This window comes from Brassica napus, unplaced genomic scaffold (genome assembly GCF_020379485.1).
Source record: "Brassica napus cultivar Da-Ae unplaced genomic scaffold, Da-Ae ScsIHWf_1825;HRSCAF=2461, whole genome shotgun sequence".
Lineage (NCBI taxonomy): Eukaryota > Viridiplantae > Streptophyta > Magnoliopsida > Brassicales > Brassicaceae > Brassica > Brassica napus.
Window position 1 is genome coordinate 13,840 of NW_026015242.1, and position 15,689 is coordinate 29,528.

The window sequence follows — 15,689 nt, forward strand, 5'->3', positions numbered from 1 at the left end:
GAGCTTCTCCATGTGGAATTTCCCTGATAATTTAACACAACTCAGTCTCTGCAAAATCTTTTTATTAGCTACAATCAACGAAATGGTGCAAAAGTCCTTACTCGTGTGGCTTTAGGTGTTGCAAAAGATTATCCCTTTAACCGGATCAACAGGTCCTAGGGGATCATATATTGCAGGTGAAGGTTCTAAACCTTTTCTCATGCACGTCGTTACATTGTCTCCGATGTGGGGAAATGGTACAGAAGGACCAAATTCCGCACTCATTTGAGATCCATCTGGAGATAATTGAACAGCTTTCAGCCGATACTCCTTTATTCTTCCACACCTTTTCCTTTCATCTTCCTCCACATCAGATTCCGCAACAGTTCGTCTGGCCACAGTTCGTCTGTTTCCGCCTCAATTTGCTTAGTCGGAATGGTTATTCTTATTGTACCACTGCGAGTCCTTTTGAAGCAGGAATATCCTTCTTTAAGTCAGCCTCTTCTTTTGCTTCTTCTTTCTCTTCTTCTTCTTCTCTTCTTCTTCTTTCTTCTTCTTCTTCTTCTTCTCTTTCTTCTTCTTCTTCTTCTTCTTTTTCTTCTTTAACTCAGCCTCTTCTTGCTTCTTCCTCCTCTTCACTCAGCTTCTTCTTGCTTCTCCTTCTCTTTAACTCAGCTTCTTCTTGCTTCTTCTGCTTCTTCTTAACTCAGCTTCATTCCTCTCAAATCAGCCGCTAAGTTATTTCTTTTCCCTAAGCCCCTGCAACTGCGTCCGAATGGTGGTTCCTTACCAGGAGAATCAGAGACCAAATCAGCATTTGTTGCATCGGCATTACCAAACGCCGAATCCAAGTTCTTTTTCACCCCAAGCCTTATCCCTGACAACCTTCGAATTCAGCTTTGCTCCCATACCTTTCGCATCAGCTTTAGCAATATCATCTGCCAGATTCTTCTCAGATTGGCCTTTATCAGGGGTCTTTTGCGGTTGGCTGTCTTCGGACTGTTTATCAATAGGGGTCTTAGATGCAGGTTGACCACTATTGGAGTCCGGCTGTCGGTTGTCTTCTGAGACCATCACGTTTTGACCATCAGGTTGACCACTATTGGACTCCGGCTGTTGTTGTCTTCTGAGACCATCACGTTTTGACCTTCAGGTTGACTACTATTGGACACCCCCAAAACTCTCAGACGCTCTTCAACTGTAGTTTTCACTGTATCTCCAATGGCATCCAAAAGGCCTCGGAAAAAAGATCCAAACTTGGTGTCATATTCTGTTAATCTCGAGTCAAATTTTCGGTCCAACTTCTCGAGATGAGCAACTATGTTCAGCAGAACCGCTTCGCTACGACCCTTCTCCTTTGCACTCTCCTTCTCCTCTAGAACAGCAGTTTCACCCTCATTGATTTTCACCTCCTTCTGTTTCTTACCTTTCTTCTGCTTCTTTGAGGGTGGCTCAGCCTCTGACGAAACTCCAGCCTTCGTTTTTTTGTTCTTCTCATTCGATTGCACATAAAAATCTCTAACAAACCTATCTGCATGTATATCTTTAATTAGGTTATCAAGTTGTGGGTCATCTGCTTCATCCTTCCACTGAGGAAACAGCTCTTCTAGACCCTCCTTCATCACCATTTTCCTCACACACACCTACAATACAAAAACATAAATCAGTCATTAAAATTAACAACTCAACCATAAAATAATCCAATAACTCATACATTACATTACAGGATTCATATGTCTGATTTAAACCTTACCGTTCCATGATCATTCATCTCCCTAGCTATTGTAGTAGCAAGACTTGCACGAGTACGACTTCCACCCCATCGCAAAAGCGGAATTTCGTCTGGATTCACTTTTCTGCCATAAAGCTCTCCGAACACTGTGACAGATTCATATGCCCAAACCAATAACACGTCCTTGAAGCCGCTAAGGGTGTACGACCCTCCTTGTGGATGCAACAACTTGATAGAATCAACAAGAAATTCATAGGCAGTCCGACCCCAAGGATAAGTCATCAGGGCGTCATCATCGAATACTCTTTTTGCACTTTCAAAGGGTATTCTACAATTATGATGCAAGCCATAAAGTCCAATGGCTTGAAGAAACAACAGCCCATACCATTTCCGCTGATCAGTACTCCAGAATGGACACTCCGTTAAAGCTTCTATAAGTTCATCAAACTTGGGTCCGTACCCAAGCGGCACTTTCAACAACTCCCACAACGCTTTGTAATTCTCTGGATCAGGTTCAAAACTTTCTTCTGGCAGTGGATTTGTGTTTAAACCTATGATCTCACCAAATTCTATTAAGCTAAACCTGAGAGGTTGATCAACAACGAGAGACCAAATCTCCTTTTTATAGACTCGCAGCTGTCTACAAAGTAGATAATGTACGGTCTTACCAGACCACACCAATTTGCTCTCAGCCAGTTTAGCAATCAATCCAACAGGATACGTCTTCTGATTATCCCACACATCTATTCCAATTGCTTGTCTAAGTCGAGGGATCTCAGAAAATGGTTATTCGTATTAATGCTTTTGTTTTCAAAAATAGAAGCCCCTTCAGGGTAAAGTCTTGGAGGGTAATCCCTTGCTAGATCTTCGGAAACATCCATCTGATAAAAAAAAAGACATATATAACATATCAATGATAAATCAGAAGAAATGCATAAAATAAACAAGCCACAAAACATAACTCAGCCATCATTACATAAATAAATCAGTCACAAAGAATATTAAATCAGTCACAATTACCTTCTATAAATCAGTCGTTAAGGATCCTAAATCAGCCGTAACGAATACTAACTCAAACTCAGACAAAACATATATCTAATTCACAGCATTAATTATACTCACTCAAATACTCGAAAAGCTCAGAGCAAAGCCTCGAAATATACCAGAGAATATGATTACGGAGATTTGAGGAGACAACCAATCTGAAGAAGAAGCTTACGGACACACGATTTCAGAGAAAACGCTTACGGAGACTAGAGAAGAAGATTACGAGATTATTTCAGAGAAGCCGCTTGCCGAGAAGAGTTGTAGTGAACAAGATTTCGAAAACAGTTAGGGTTTAGTGGGAGAACAGTCTCGGAGAAGTTAATGATCGTCGTTTGATTTTCTTTCGTGTTAGGTGACGTGGTATCATTACTTCTGATGTGGATTTTCAAATTAAAATTAATCACAACTAAAAAAAATAATAAAGGGCTTAAACAGTAATTTACTAGAGTTCTAAAAACACTATAGTCATTTTCAAAAGATTTGTATTAGTCTAGTCATTACCTCACTTTTTTGTATTAGTCTAGTCATTTTCTCTTAATTTTTTTTCTTAATACTACTATCCTTGTTTCTAAATATTTTTTTTTTTAAAAAAAACTATAATCCATGTTTCCAAACACTCCAAATCTTTTTAATAGTCATATTCAAGTCTGCAAACACTCTAATTTTGTACTTGAGTTTTAATAATATAGATTAATTATTTCAACATAATTTAGTTAAGATTCAGTGTCTTAAAATATGAGTCATATTATTTTCTAATACTAGTCTCTCAACTGGTAGATATTTCTTGTCGAACCCGTGGTTTGAGACAGGATTTGTTGTAAAGACTGAATAGTCGTGGCCATTTACCATCTGTCGTCGCCGTTTCTGGCGTTCACGGGCTTGGTGTTTTGGAATTTGAGCCAATAGAAAACGTTCTTGGCTTCGATCTTACCATACCGTCTCAGCTGCGCGGTAATCTGTTTCATATGGTCGGCCGAAGGAGTTCTAGTTCCTTGTTGGTAAATCTCTTCGAGAGCCTTTAAATGATCCGGTGTTGGGTTCCACCGTGAGCTCACCATTACTGGTGGATGTTGAGTCTCTGAGTTTAGCATCATCAGCTCCCTCTTGTTCTGCTCTGCTGTCATTGTTGTCATCACTGTTTTACAAATCATAACAAGCAAGAAAAATGAGCATTGCCCTCTCTCTAGATACAGAACATTTATAAAAAAAATAACAAGAAAGCCAAGAAAATGAGCATTAATGGAAACTAGAAAATATATCTTTTGTAAGGGGGGAGAGAGAGCGAGAGAGTAAGAGAGACCCATGTTAAAGCGGTGGTCGAAATTGGTATTTGCGGCGGAAGTGGGGCAAGAGTATATGCGTGTGCTGAGAGGACGAAGCTTTCTTCCTCCGTTGAAGGAATCTGCACCTCCTTCGTTCTAACCCATCATCCACATTTCGAACTATTTTAATAAAATATTGTGTGTATATTGGAGTGGAGAGTGAGTGAGAGATATCAACTAGATTTTCCCTCTGTTTCTGAATAAGTGTCAATTTGACATTTTCATACAGATTAATAAAGTGGTTAAAATATATATAAGTTGTTATTAATTATACTACTCTGACCAATAGTATTGAGATATAAAATTATTTATAAAATCAATGCAGTTGCTATTAATTTTCAGCTCAAAGTAATTTGCATTTGAATTGTAAAGAGACTTTTTGTGTAGCAAGAAAAAATGTTAGAATGACACTTATTATAAAACATAGTGAGTATATTGTGGGAACCGAAATTCGCACTGTCGATTTCAGTTTAAATAAGGAAACTAGGAAAACCCTAATTTCCTAGAGGACCCGGATATCTGTGGGAACCAAATTCGCAGTATCGATTTCCGTTTAAATAAGGAAACTAAGAAAACCCTAATTTCCCAGAGGACCGGATATCTGCTAATACCACACGTCAAGCAATCAGAACACGGGAATAACAACGATAAAATAAGGAATTGAAAAGAGAGCAACAAAGATCTTATTCCGAATTTGCGTATGAGCGTTTACAACAAGGTATAAGACTGGGCTCGAGAGGTGTCGGCGAGATTCCTGGTTCTAGCAACCCTAAGACGGCTAAACCTAATTGAGTCGCAGCTCGAAATAACAAAAACGGAAAAATGCCTAAATTGTTCTAAGTGCTAAGTTTGCTCTGAAAAAATCCTCCTTTCATGCTCCTCGCCTAGGACTCCTTATATACTAGCTCCAGGGTCGGTTTACGCTTTTACTCTTCAGCCCTTAAGCCGTGATAGCATAAAAATGGAGATATTCCATTTTTCCCGATCTTCACAATTATCTTCAAAACTTCCGTATTTATCCGCGGAAACTTGACATTTATCATTCCTTGTGGACCAACCGTAAACCGTGCTGTGGTTTACGGGCTTTTGGTTAAGAAATCGTAGTATGGGCCTCGAGTCGTGTCTTAGGTCCTTATGGGCCGTCTTCCGACTCGACACGTTTATTACGATTTCTTTCGATAAAGAACGAACTTTTCGTGGTTTTTAATCCGCAAAGTTTGATCGATGATTTAGAATAGCGGAAAACATAGACTGAGCTCGCTTTGGTCTTCAGGAGATAGCATTTGAAGGTTTGACGAGAATGCATGGACTGCTGTCGTATCGATGTTCGGAAGAGCCCGATCGCAACGCAACGACCAAATTTTGGCTCGAGCCCGGTCGCTACGTAGCGACCAAGCGGGACGAATGCTTGGCCGCTACGTAGCGACCGAGCTTACAAGCTCGGTCGCTACGTAGCGACCGAGTTGGACGAGTGCTCGGTCGCTACGTAGCGACCGAGCTTTGGCTCGAGCTCGGTTGCTACATAGCGACCGAGCGAGACGAGCGCTTGGTCGCTACGTAGCGACCGAGCTTTGGCTCGAGCTCGGTCGCTAAGTAGTGACCGAGCGGGAAGAGCGCTCGGTCGCTACGTAGCGACCGAGCGGGACTATCGTTCGTCGCTACATAGCGACCGAGCTTTGGCTCGAGCTCGGTCGCTACTTAGCGACCGAGCGGGACGAGCGCTTGGTCACTATGTAGCGACCGAGCTTGGCTTGAGCTCGGTCGCTACGTAGCGACCGAGCGGGTTGGATGCTCGGTCGCTACGTAGCGACCGAGATCGGCTCGGACTTGTTGCTACGTAGCGACCGGACAGCGTGTATGTGCGGTAGTTACGCAATGACCGAGCTTGGTTCGTTTGCTTTAAATCTTCAAGGATACTTCTTCGTAAAAACTTCGTATTGGTTATTTTTTACGAAAATTATATCTTTCTTTTTACTATCTCTTTCGGAAATGTGATTTCCGAGGGTTTTCGGGTGATAATTCCGTCGTGACCGTGACCCCAACATATATATTAGGGTCTTGTTTATTTTATTAAAATTTAGGAGATGTGAGTTATGGAAAACATGTAAGAAAATAGAATTAAGCAACAAGAAAACGTCAACTACACGAGTTCGCCCTAGCTCGTTCTCTCCCAGGCACGGAGTCTGAGGCAGCCGCTCAACAAGCTTCCTTCACCAGCATAGCTCCTCCTAATCTCGAGCATCTCTTCCGCTGCCGTCGACGTCGCACACCATCTCAAAGTTTTCTCTTCATCTCCTCCAATGGATCTCCCTGTAGCTGGTTCATCTCCTTCTCCTTGCTTGCCCCCTGAACCACCAGATGCAAAGCTTTACGTTAAGGTTCCGGTGGATCCGCCAGACCCATAAGTCCCCCCGACCCTCCACCGAATCTCTGGGCCAATGCTTTTCACCGCCAGATCTCGTCACCTTGCTCCGCCTCTTTCCATCACAGTGAACAGAAAGGTCTCCTACACCTTGAGAACAACTCAGCTACATGGAATTTCAACTCTAAATCCAAGAAATTAAGGGCTCTCTCGCTGAACCTAGAAGCCTATGTTCTAAGTCCAGACAACCTACACATCAGCTCCAGCTTGATGGGATCCGATGACCAGCGATTCAGACCCAGTTCTGGCAAAGTGTATTGGGTCAAGCATGGTAATGTGGATGTTCAAAGCTTTGACTTAACTGAAACACCCCGCCCCTTCCCCATTTCCGACCGTGGTTCCTGGGCGCGGGGTTGAGGACACATGTCTACTTTCCCGACATCTCCGTGTGTCCCGTTACTGGTCCATGTGTTTCAGGTGCATTTCTGAAGGACCCTAAGATCGGATTGCCCTCGACTGGATTCGTTTGGATATGAACTCCGGAAAGGAGAACTGATGGAACGTTGGGTCGCACAAGGGTTGCGGATGTTCCCTTGATATTCCCGACTTCAATGGCGCTTGATATGACTCACAAGTCCGCCAAGGAAGATCTCGAACTGGTTGCTTGATATGACTCACAAGACCAACTAGTTGAGAAGTGAATTGCTCGGATATGACTCACCAAGACAATCGAAAACAAGTTCTAAAGAGAACAGAGAGTTTAAACTCAGAAACTTAATCCAAAATGATCTGATTTTATTAATGAAATGAAACACTTATTTATAGTACAAGTAGGAGACAAAGGGGCTACTTGACTAGAAGTTTGAAAGACAAATAAAATTAAAGACATTTGACTAGAATTTTGAAAGACAAAGAAGAAAGACTCTTCAATTTGCGGACTGGTAAAAGTGACCCTTCGGCTGGTTGAACCGCGGCCAAGAGCAAGACGGTCGCGGGCCGGTCCGTCTGTTCCGTCTTGTCCGTCTCCTGAACCATCTTCGACCATAATCGTCCTAAGTCTTCTGAAAGATGAAGAATCTGTGCCTTAGAGAGATTCGGATGATCAAAGTGCATGAACTGATCAAATGGATCGATCAGTTCGTCAATACGGTCGGTACGTTCCAAACGTGCGAGAAGAGAGAAGTCGCGTCCAGTTCCTTGTTCGGCTCGGCCTAAGTTGCTTCTGGCTTGACCGTCAGTCTGAGATTGGCGAGTTGTCCGAGAGAGAGACGATCCAGTACGGTCAGTTCGGCTGATAGGTCGAGGATCCAGTCTAAGCTCCTTCCCGTCCATCCGTGGATCGATCCGGTACACAGCTCGGCCTTGGTTGGGGCGATGAACCTCGGTTGGAATGTCCTGATCTTCCTGATGGTTGAGTTCCTCGGACTGAGGCACATCATTCCCTCCCTCTTCAAAAGGATTTGTCCACAAATCTGGATTATCTGCAAGAAAAGGAGATAGATCAGAAACATTAAAACTTGAAGAGATTTCATACTTACCTTCCAAATCAAGCTGGTAAGCATTATCATTGATCCTTCTAAGAATCCGGAATGGACCGTCGACTCGAGGCATAAGTTTGGACTTCCTTTCTTCCGGGAATCGTTCCTTCCTCAAATGAACCCAAACCAAGTCACCTTCTTGGAAAACCAACTCCTTTCGCTTCTTGTTGGCATATCTTTTGTAACCCTCGGTTTTGGTTTCATTGTTGACTCGAACTTGTTCATGAAGCTTTTTGATGGTGTCCGCCCTTCTTTTACCATCTGTACTAACTCTTTCACTCAAAGGTAAAGGTAAAAGATCAAGTGGAGATAAGGGATTAAAACCATAAACAACTTCAAAAGGAGAGAACTTTGTAGCTGAATGCATAGCATGATTATAAGCAAACTCAACATGCGGCAAGCAATCTTCCCAAGACTTAAGATTTTTCTTGACCAAAGATCTAAGCAAAGCAGACAAAGTTCGATTAACAACTTCGGTTTGACCATCAGTTTGCGGATGACAAGTTGTGGAAAACATCAATCTCGTTCCTAACTTAGACCACAAAGTTTTTCCAAAAATAACTAAGAAACTTAGCATCACGATCAGAAACAATGGTCTTAGGCATTCCATGCAATCTCACAATTTCCCTAAAGAACAGATCAGCAACTTGTACAGCATCATCAGTTTTATGGCAAGGAATAAAGTGAGCCATTTTCGAAAATCTATCGACAACCACAAAGATAGAGTCTCGGCCATTCTTAGTTCTAGGCAATCCAAGAACAAAATCCATAGAAATATCAATCCAAGGATGAGAAGGAATGGGTAAGGCCGAGTACAAACCGTGATTGGATGCCTTGGCTTTGGACTTCTTGCACACCACACATCGGCCACAAATTCTCTCTACGTCCTTCATCAAGCTAGGCCAGTAGAAATGATCATACACGGCCTTGTATGTCTTCTTGATTCCAAAGTGTCCCATAAGACCTCCTCCATGAGATTCCCTGAGAAACAACTCCCTCAAAGAACATTGGGGCACACACAAACGGTTATCATAGAAAAGAAAACCCGAGTTCGATAGTACTTGCCATAAGCCACTCTGGAACACTTGTTGAAAATTTCTTTAAAATCCGGATCAGAAGCATACAAGTCTTTGATAAATTCAAAACCGAGAAGTTTTGTTTCGAGGGCTGAAAGAAGAGTATACCTTCGGGACAAGGCATCAGCCACAACGTTTTCCTTACCTTGCTTGTATTTGATGACATAAGGAAATGTCTCAATGAACTCAACCCAGCGGGCATGCCTCTTGTTCAGCTTCTGTTGGCCCTTAAGGTGTTTCAGGGACTGATGATCCGTGTGGATAACAAACTCCTTAGGCCAAAGATAGTGTTGCCATGTTTGAAGAGCTCTTACCAAAGCATACAACTCTTGATCATAAGTTGGGTAGTTGAGTGTGGCGCCTCCAAGCTTCTCACTGAAGTAAGCAATAGGCTTTCTATCCTGCATCAAAACTGCACCAATACCAACACCCGAAGCATCACATTCGATCTCAAACGTTTTAGAAAAGTCAGGAAGAACAAGTAAAGGAGCATTAGTCAACTTCCCTTTAAGGATTTGGAAGGCTTCTTCTTGAGCTTGTTCCCATTTGAACCCAACATTCTTTTTAATGACTTCGGTCAATGGGGCCGCTATGGTACTGAAATCTTGGACGAACCGTCGATAGAACCCGGCAAGGCCGTGGAAGCTCCTTACTTCACTCACGTTCGTTGGACTTGGCCAGTCTCGGATGGCTTTGATTTTCTCCTCGTCCACTCTAAGTCCTTCAGCACCTACAACAAAACCTAAGAAGACCACATGATCTGTGCCAAAAGAACACTTTCCAAGGTTAGCAAACAAATGTTCTTTTCTAAGAACTTCAAGGACAGATTTCAAATGTTTCTTATGTTCATCCATGTTCTTGCTGTAGATAAGAATATCATCAAAGTAAACTACCACAAAATGACCAATGAATGCTCTCAAGATATGGTTCATCAATCGCATGAAAGTGCTAGGTGCATTAGTAAGACCAAATGGCATGACTAACCATTCATACAATCCTAGCTTGGTTTTAAATGCAGTTTTCCATTCATCACCTTCTTTCATTCGGATTTGGTGATAGCCACTTTTCAAATCTATCTTAGAAAAGACACATGAACCGTAAAGTTCATCAAGCATGTCGTCTAGTCTAGGAATGGGATGCCTATACTTTACCGTAATGTTGTTGATGACACGGCAGTCCACACACATGCGCCATGATCCATCCTTTTTGGGAACAAGTAGAACTGGGACGGCACAAGGACTGAGGCTTTCCCTGATGTAACCTTTCTCCATAAGGTCTCCAATTTGTTTCTCAAGTTCCTTGGTCTCCACCGGATTGGTTCTGTAAGCTGGCCGGTTAGGTAGAGACGCACCCGGAACAAAGTCAATCTGATGTTCAATCCCTCGTACTGGCGGCAAACCCTTTGGGTTTTCATCTGGAAAGACATCTGAATATTCCTGCAAGACATCTAGCAAATCACTCGGAACTTCTGGTGCAAGGTTAGAAGAAGTAGAAGCCATCAGAGATTCTTTGTACACAAGTAAAAGAAAGGGCTTTTGAGAGTAAAGAGACTTCTTAACCTGACTTTGTTTGATAAAGAAGTTGGAGTTCCGGATTGAAGACTCAGGTTTGCCGGTTTGGACTCTTGTTCACGGTTCTTTTTGAGTTGGAGCTGGTCTTGATGGACCTCCAAGGGCGAGAGTGGTACAAGCGTGATCTTCTTTCCTTTATGGTCAAAGGAGTGCCGGTTTGTGTAACCATCATGGACGGTTCTTTTATCAAACTGCCATGGACGTCCCAACAGAACATGACAAGCATCCATGGGAAGAACGTTGCACACAATCTCGTCTTCATAACGACCAATGGTGAGAGGGATCGTGACTTGCTCCTTAACATACTGTTCACCAGTTTCATTGAGCCATTCCAACCTGAAAGGACGAGAAAGAGGTCGAGTAGCTAGACCTAATTTCCTGACAAGAGTATCACTAGCAACATTAGTACAACTCCCACCATCAATGATCAAAGAACAAACTTTTTCAGAGATTAAACAACGAGAATGAAAGAGATTCTCCCTTTGTTCCTTTTCATTGGTTTTGGGCTGAACACTCGAGGAACGTCTAGTGACCAGTAGTGGCCCGTGAGCTGGATAGTCAAAGCTATCTTCATCATCAAAGATCGGCTCAGACTCTGGATCAAAGGTCGGGTCAAGGTCATTGTCCATGTGGCCGTTCGCGTGGCCGTCTGTTTTATCGAAGATGGGATCGTTCCAAGCCTTCCTAGCCACAAGTAATGGTCCGTGATGTGGGTAGTCAAAGGACTCCTCTTCCTCATCAAAGATAGGACCAAGATCCTCCTTGTCTTCTTGTTCATCCTCGGACTCAACTTCACCATTTTCCAAGAGAATCATCACACGCTGGTTTGGACAGTTCTTGGCATAATGTCCTAGCCCTTGACATTTGAAACATCTAATGTCTCTTGCTCGGCTTGAGTCGTCTACTGCTTTTCCTTTGTCATCACGAGTGGAAACATCAGTTTTAAAGGCAGTATGTGTTGTGATAGGCGACTTACCTTTGTCTTGATAGCTTGGCTTAGGAGCATAGGCCGGTTTAGGAGAATAGGCCGGCTTAGAAGTAGTGGCCGGTTTTGAGAAACTCCTTCTCTTGAGTTGTTGCTCGATCAAGATGGCTTTGTGTAGCATCTGTTCCACACTTCCATACTCTTGAAGCTCCATACGATCTTGGATGTCACGGTTGAGGCCTGAAAGAAAGCGAGCCATAGTGGCGTCCAAAGGTTCATCCGTGTCCGTTTTGGTCATCAAAACTTCCATCTCTTGATAATAGTCTTCCACAGATTTGGTTCCTTGAAGCAAACGTCTTAGCTTCTGGTGGAGGTCGCGGTGATAATGGGTTGGCACGAATCGTTTCCTCATCAACAAGGTAAGCTCATCCCATGTCTCAATCGGCCGATCACCTGTTCTCCTCCAGTGAGTCAACACTTGATCATACCAGTTAATAGCATAGCCAGAGAATTCAGTGGCCGCAAGCCTTACTTTTCTAAGTTCAGAATAGTTTTGACAATCAAAGACATGCTCAATTTTTCTTTCCCACTCTAGAAAAGCATCAGGGTCGTTTTTACCATCAAAAGGTGGAATTTTCAATTTCAATCCGTTCAAACTATCATCAGTACGATTGTTTCTAGCAAATGGATTGACATCACCTGGGTTTCGAGTTCTATGACCTCTTCTTGGCCAGTAAGCGGATCTGACCTCGTCCTCTTGGGCGTCCTCATCAGGAAACTCATCATCTGACCGGGTATTCCTTCGCGGCTGATTGGTTCTTGTCCTTGATCTAGGATGGGACTGGCTTACTTGAAGTTCGTCAAGCCTTTGATGGAGCTGCTCTAGACCTGTGTTTATAAGGTTAGAAAAAGAATCATTCAAAGCTCGCATCTGAAGATTAGACAATCCAGCAACTGAATTTCCGGGACGGTTTTGTTCTTCATGGCTACTCATGGTTCCTGAAATTTCTTAAACACAAAACGTTAGGATTAAAACCTCACACTCTCAAGTGTTTGTTCCTCACCCACACACGTGTTTCTCTCGATTTAAAAGTGATCACTCAAGTTTTCACTCAAAGTTCTATGAAGAACAGATCTCGGAATCTGGATGGCCAAACTTAAGCAAAACACACGGGAACTTAAAGATAGAAAGATAAGAGATTTGTTTTTAAAAGAATTCCGTTTTAACCTCCTCAAAGGCTGGATTTCTCCTCAGCCAGCAGGCTTCCTCTTCCACCACCAATCCACAAAGTAAACTCTTTTTTTTTTTTTTTTTTATAATATGGATCTTGCTTGTTTCTTTTTTTTTTTTTTTAAAAAGTGGATGGTAATGAGGGGCCCGGATTCAAGATAGACAGATGAAGAAGTGTTTAGAAGAAAATGGAAGATGAGAAGATGGATCGAGATAGAGAATACCAGAAGAGTGGCTCTGATACCACTTGAAGGACCCTAAGATCGGATTGCCCTCGACTGGATTCGTTTGGATATGAACTCCGGAAAGGAGAACTGATGGAACGTTGGGTCGCACAAGGGTTGCGGATGTTCCCTTGATATTCCCGACTTCAATGGCGCTTGATATGACTCACAAGTCCGCCAAGGAAGATCTCGAACTGGTTGCTTGATATGACTCACAAGACCAACTAGTTGAGAAGTGAATTGCTCGGATATGACTCACCAAGACAATCGAAAACAAGTTCTAAAGAGAACAGAGAGTTTAAACTCAGAAACTTAATCCAAAATGATCTGATTTTATTAATGAAATGAAACACTTATTTATAGTACAAGTAGGAGACAAAGGGGCTACTTGACTAGAAGTTTGAAAGACAAATAAAATTAAAGACATTTGACTAGAATTTTGAAAGACAAAGAAGAAAGACTCTTCAATTTGCGGACTGGTAAAAGTGACCCTTCGGCTGGTTGAACCGCGGCCAAGAGCAAGACGGTCGCGGGCCGGTCCGTCTGTTCCGTCTTGTCCGTCTCCTGAACCATCTTCGACCATAATCGTCCTAAGTCTTCTGAAAGATGAAGAATCTGTGCCTTAGAGAGATTCGGATGATCAAAGTGCATGAACTGATCAAATGGATCGATCAGTTCGTCAATACGGTCGGTACGTTCTAAACGTGCGAGAAGAGAGAAGTCGCGTCCAGTTCCTTGTTCGGCTCGGCCTAAGTTGCTTCTGGCTTGACCGTCAGTCTGAGATTGGCGAGTTGTCCGAGAGAGAGACGATCCAGTACGGTCAGTTCGGCTGATAGGTCGAGGATCCAGTCTAAGCTCCTTCCCGTCCATCCGTGGATCGATCCAGTACACAGCTCGGCCTTGGTTGGGGCGATGAACCTCGGTTGGAATGTCCTGATCTTCCTGATGGTCGAGTTCCTCGGACTGAGGCACATCAATTTCCTTTCCTTACCGTCGACATTTCCACTTATAGTTCTGCAAAATGGGAGAGGGAAAAGAGGGGTGAGTATGAATACTCAGTGAAGCGATTCTAGACCAGTCTCCTCCATGAGCCTCTATACGGCTCAATGCGAAACGAGAACCGTCTAGTCACTACACCCAGTTCGATGCAACTTATTAGCTAGTTACTAAGGTTTCATTTCACAATATCAAGCAATGTAATGAACTCAGTCATCACTCAATTCATAAAATTCGGTTTATTAATTACGACTCCAATCATCCTAGAACTTTAGGACCTACACAGCTCAAGCGGACCATTCCTCCCCTTTTCTTGCTGCTTCCTGTGAAGTCGCCTGCCCTGGTAGGTCCGTCCCTAGTTCCTCGGGTGCTGTTGCAGGCTGGGATTCAGACTACACGGATGGCTTGACTGAGGTTTGGTTTTTTTCGGTTTGGACAGATAGGACGGACGGACGATCGGCTAGGCGGCTGCGATGGAGGATTAGACCGGCTGATTTGTATCTGAAACAAAAGATGAACTTTTTTATGAGTTTTATGGATTTATATGAAGAACAGAAAGCAAACTATATGACAAATGATGAACTGAAGCAAATATGATTTTTATGGATTTTTATGATTCAAAACTAAATGATATGGACACTACAAGAAAACAGCGGCATACTGAGGGAAAAAATCGTCGGTATTTCGTCGGAATAATGCTATTCCGACGACATACCGACGAAAAAAGTCCTCGGAAATTCATATTTCCTCGGAAATCCCTCAGAAATTTTCGACGGAATTCCGAGGAAATGAATTTCCGAGGAAATTCCGAGGACCACAAGTTCGTCGGAAAGCCCTCGGAATATTCCGAGGAAGATGTCGTCGGAATATCCCGAGGGTACACTTCCTCGGAATATTTCCAAAATTAAAAAAAAAATTATAAGTTTATTTTTTTAATTGAAATTCGAAAATATAAAATTAAAATTGAAATAGAAAACATATTAAAATACAAAAAATAATAAAATAGTTTTTATAAATAAAAAATGTTTTATAAATACAAAATTAGTTTTAATAAATATAAATATTTTATAAATATGAAATCATCTTTTTATAAATACAGAATAGTTTTTATAAATACAAAAAATAATAAAATAGTGTTTATAAATCAAAAAAATGTTTTATAAATACAAAATTAGTTTTAATAAATATAAATATTTTTATAGATATGAAATCATCTTTTTATAAATACAAAATAGTTTCTATAAATACAAAAAAAAAAAAAAATAGTGTTTATAAATCAAAATATGTTTTATAAATACAAAATTAGTTTTATAAATATAAATATTTTTATAGATATGAAATCATCTTTTTATAAATACAAAATAGTTTTTATAAATACAAAAACTAATAAAATAGTGTTTATAAATCAAAAAAATGTTTTATAAATACAAAATTAGTTTTAATAAATATAAATATTTTTATAAATATGAAATCATCTTTATAAATCCAAAAATCGAATTTATATACAAAAAACGTTTTGTATATTTAAAAATAGTTTTTATAAATACAAAAAATAATAAAATAGTGTTTATAATCATCAAAAAATGTTCTATAAATACAAAATACAAAAAAATATTTTATAAATACAAAATTAGTTTTATAAATATAAATAATTATAGATATGAAATCATCTTTTTATAAATACAA

General features: G+C 41.3%; 1 protein-coding gene and 1 pseudogene across 1 annotated transcript; both read right to left on the bottom strand.

The window, feature by feature from the left end:
- Positions 1-1,052: 1,052 nt before the first annotated feature.
- Positions 1,053-3,882, bottom strand: LOC125599263. The gene is made up of 4 exons (XM_048772687.1): positions 3,695-3,882; positions 2,380-2,471; positions 1,733-2,262; positions 1,053-1,622 (listed from the first exon to the last, which is right to left on the bottom strand). Exons 1-4 carry the CDS (start codon positions 3,880-3,882, stop codon positions 1,053-1,055), a joined length of 1,380 nt encoding a protein of 459 aa, XP_048628644.1.
- Positions 3,883-6,235: 2,353 nt separating this feature from the next.
- On the bottom strand, positions 6,236-14,595 carry LOC125599264 (annotated as a pseudogene).
- Between the last annotated feature and the right edge of the window lie 1,094 nt (positions 14,596-15,689).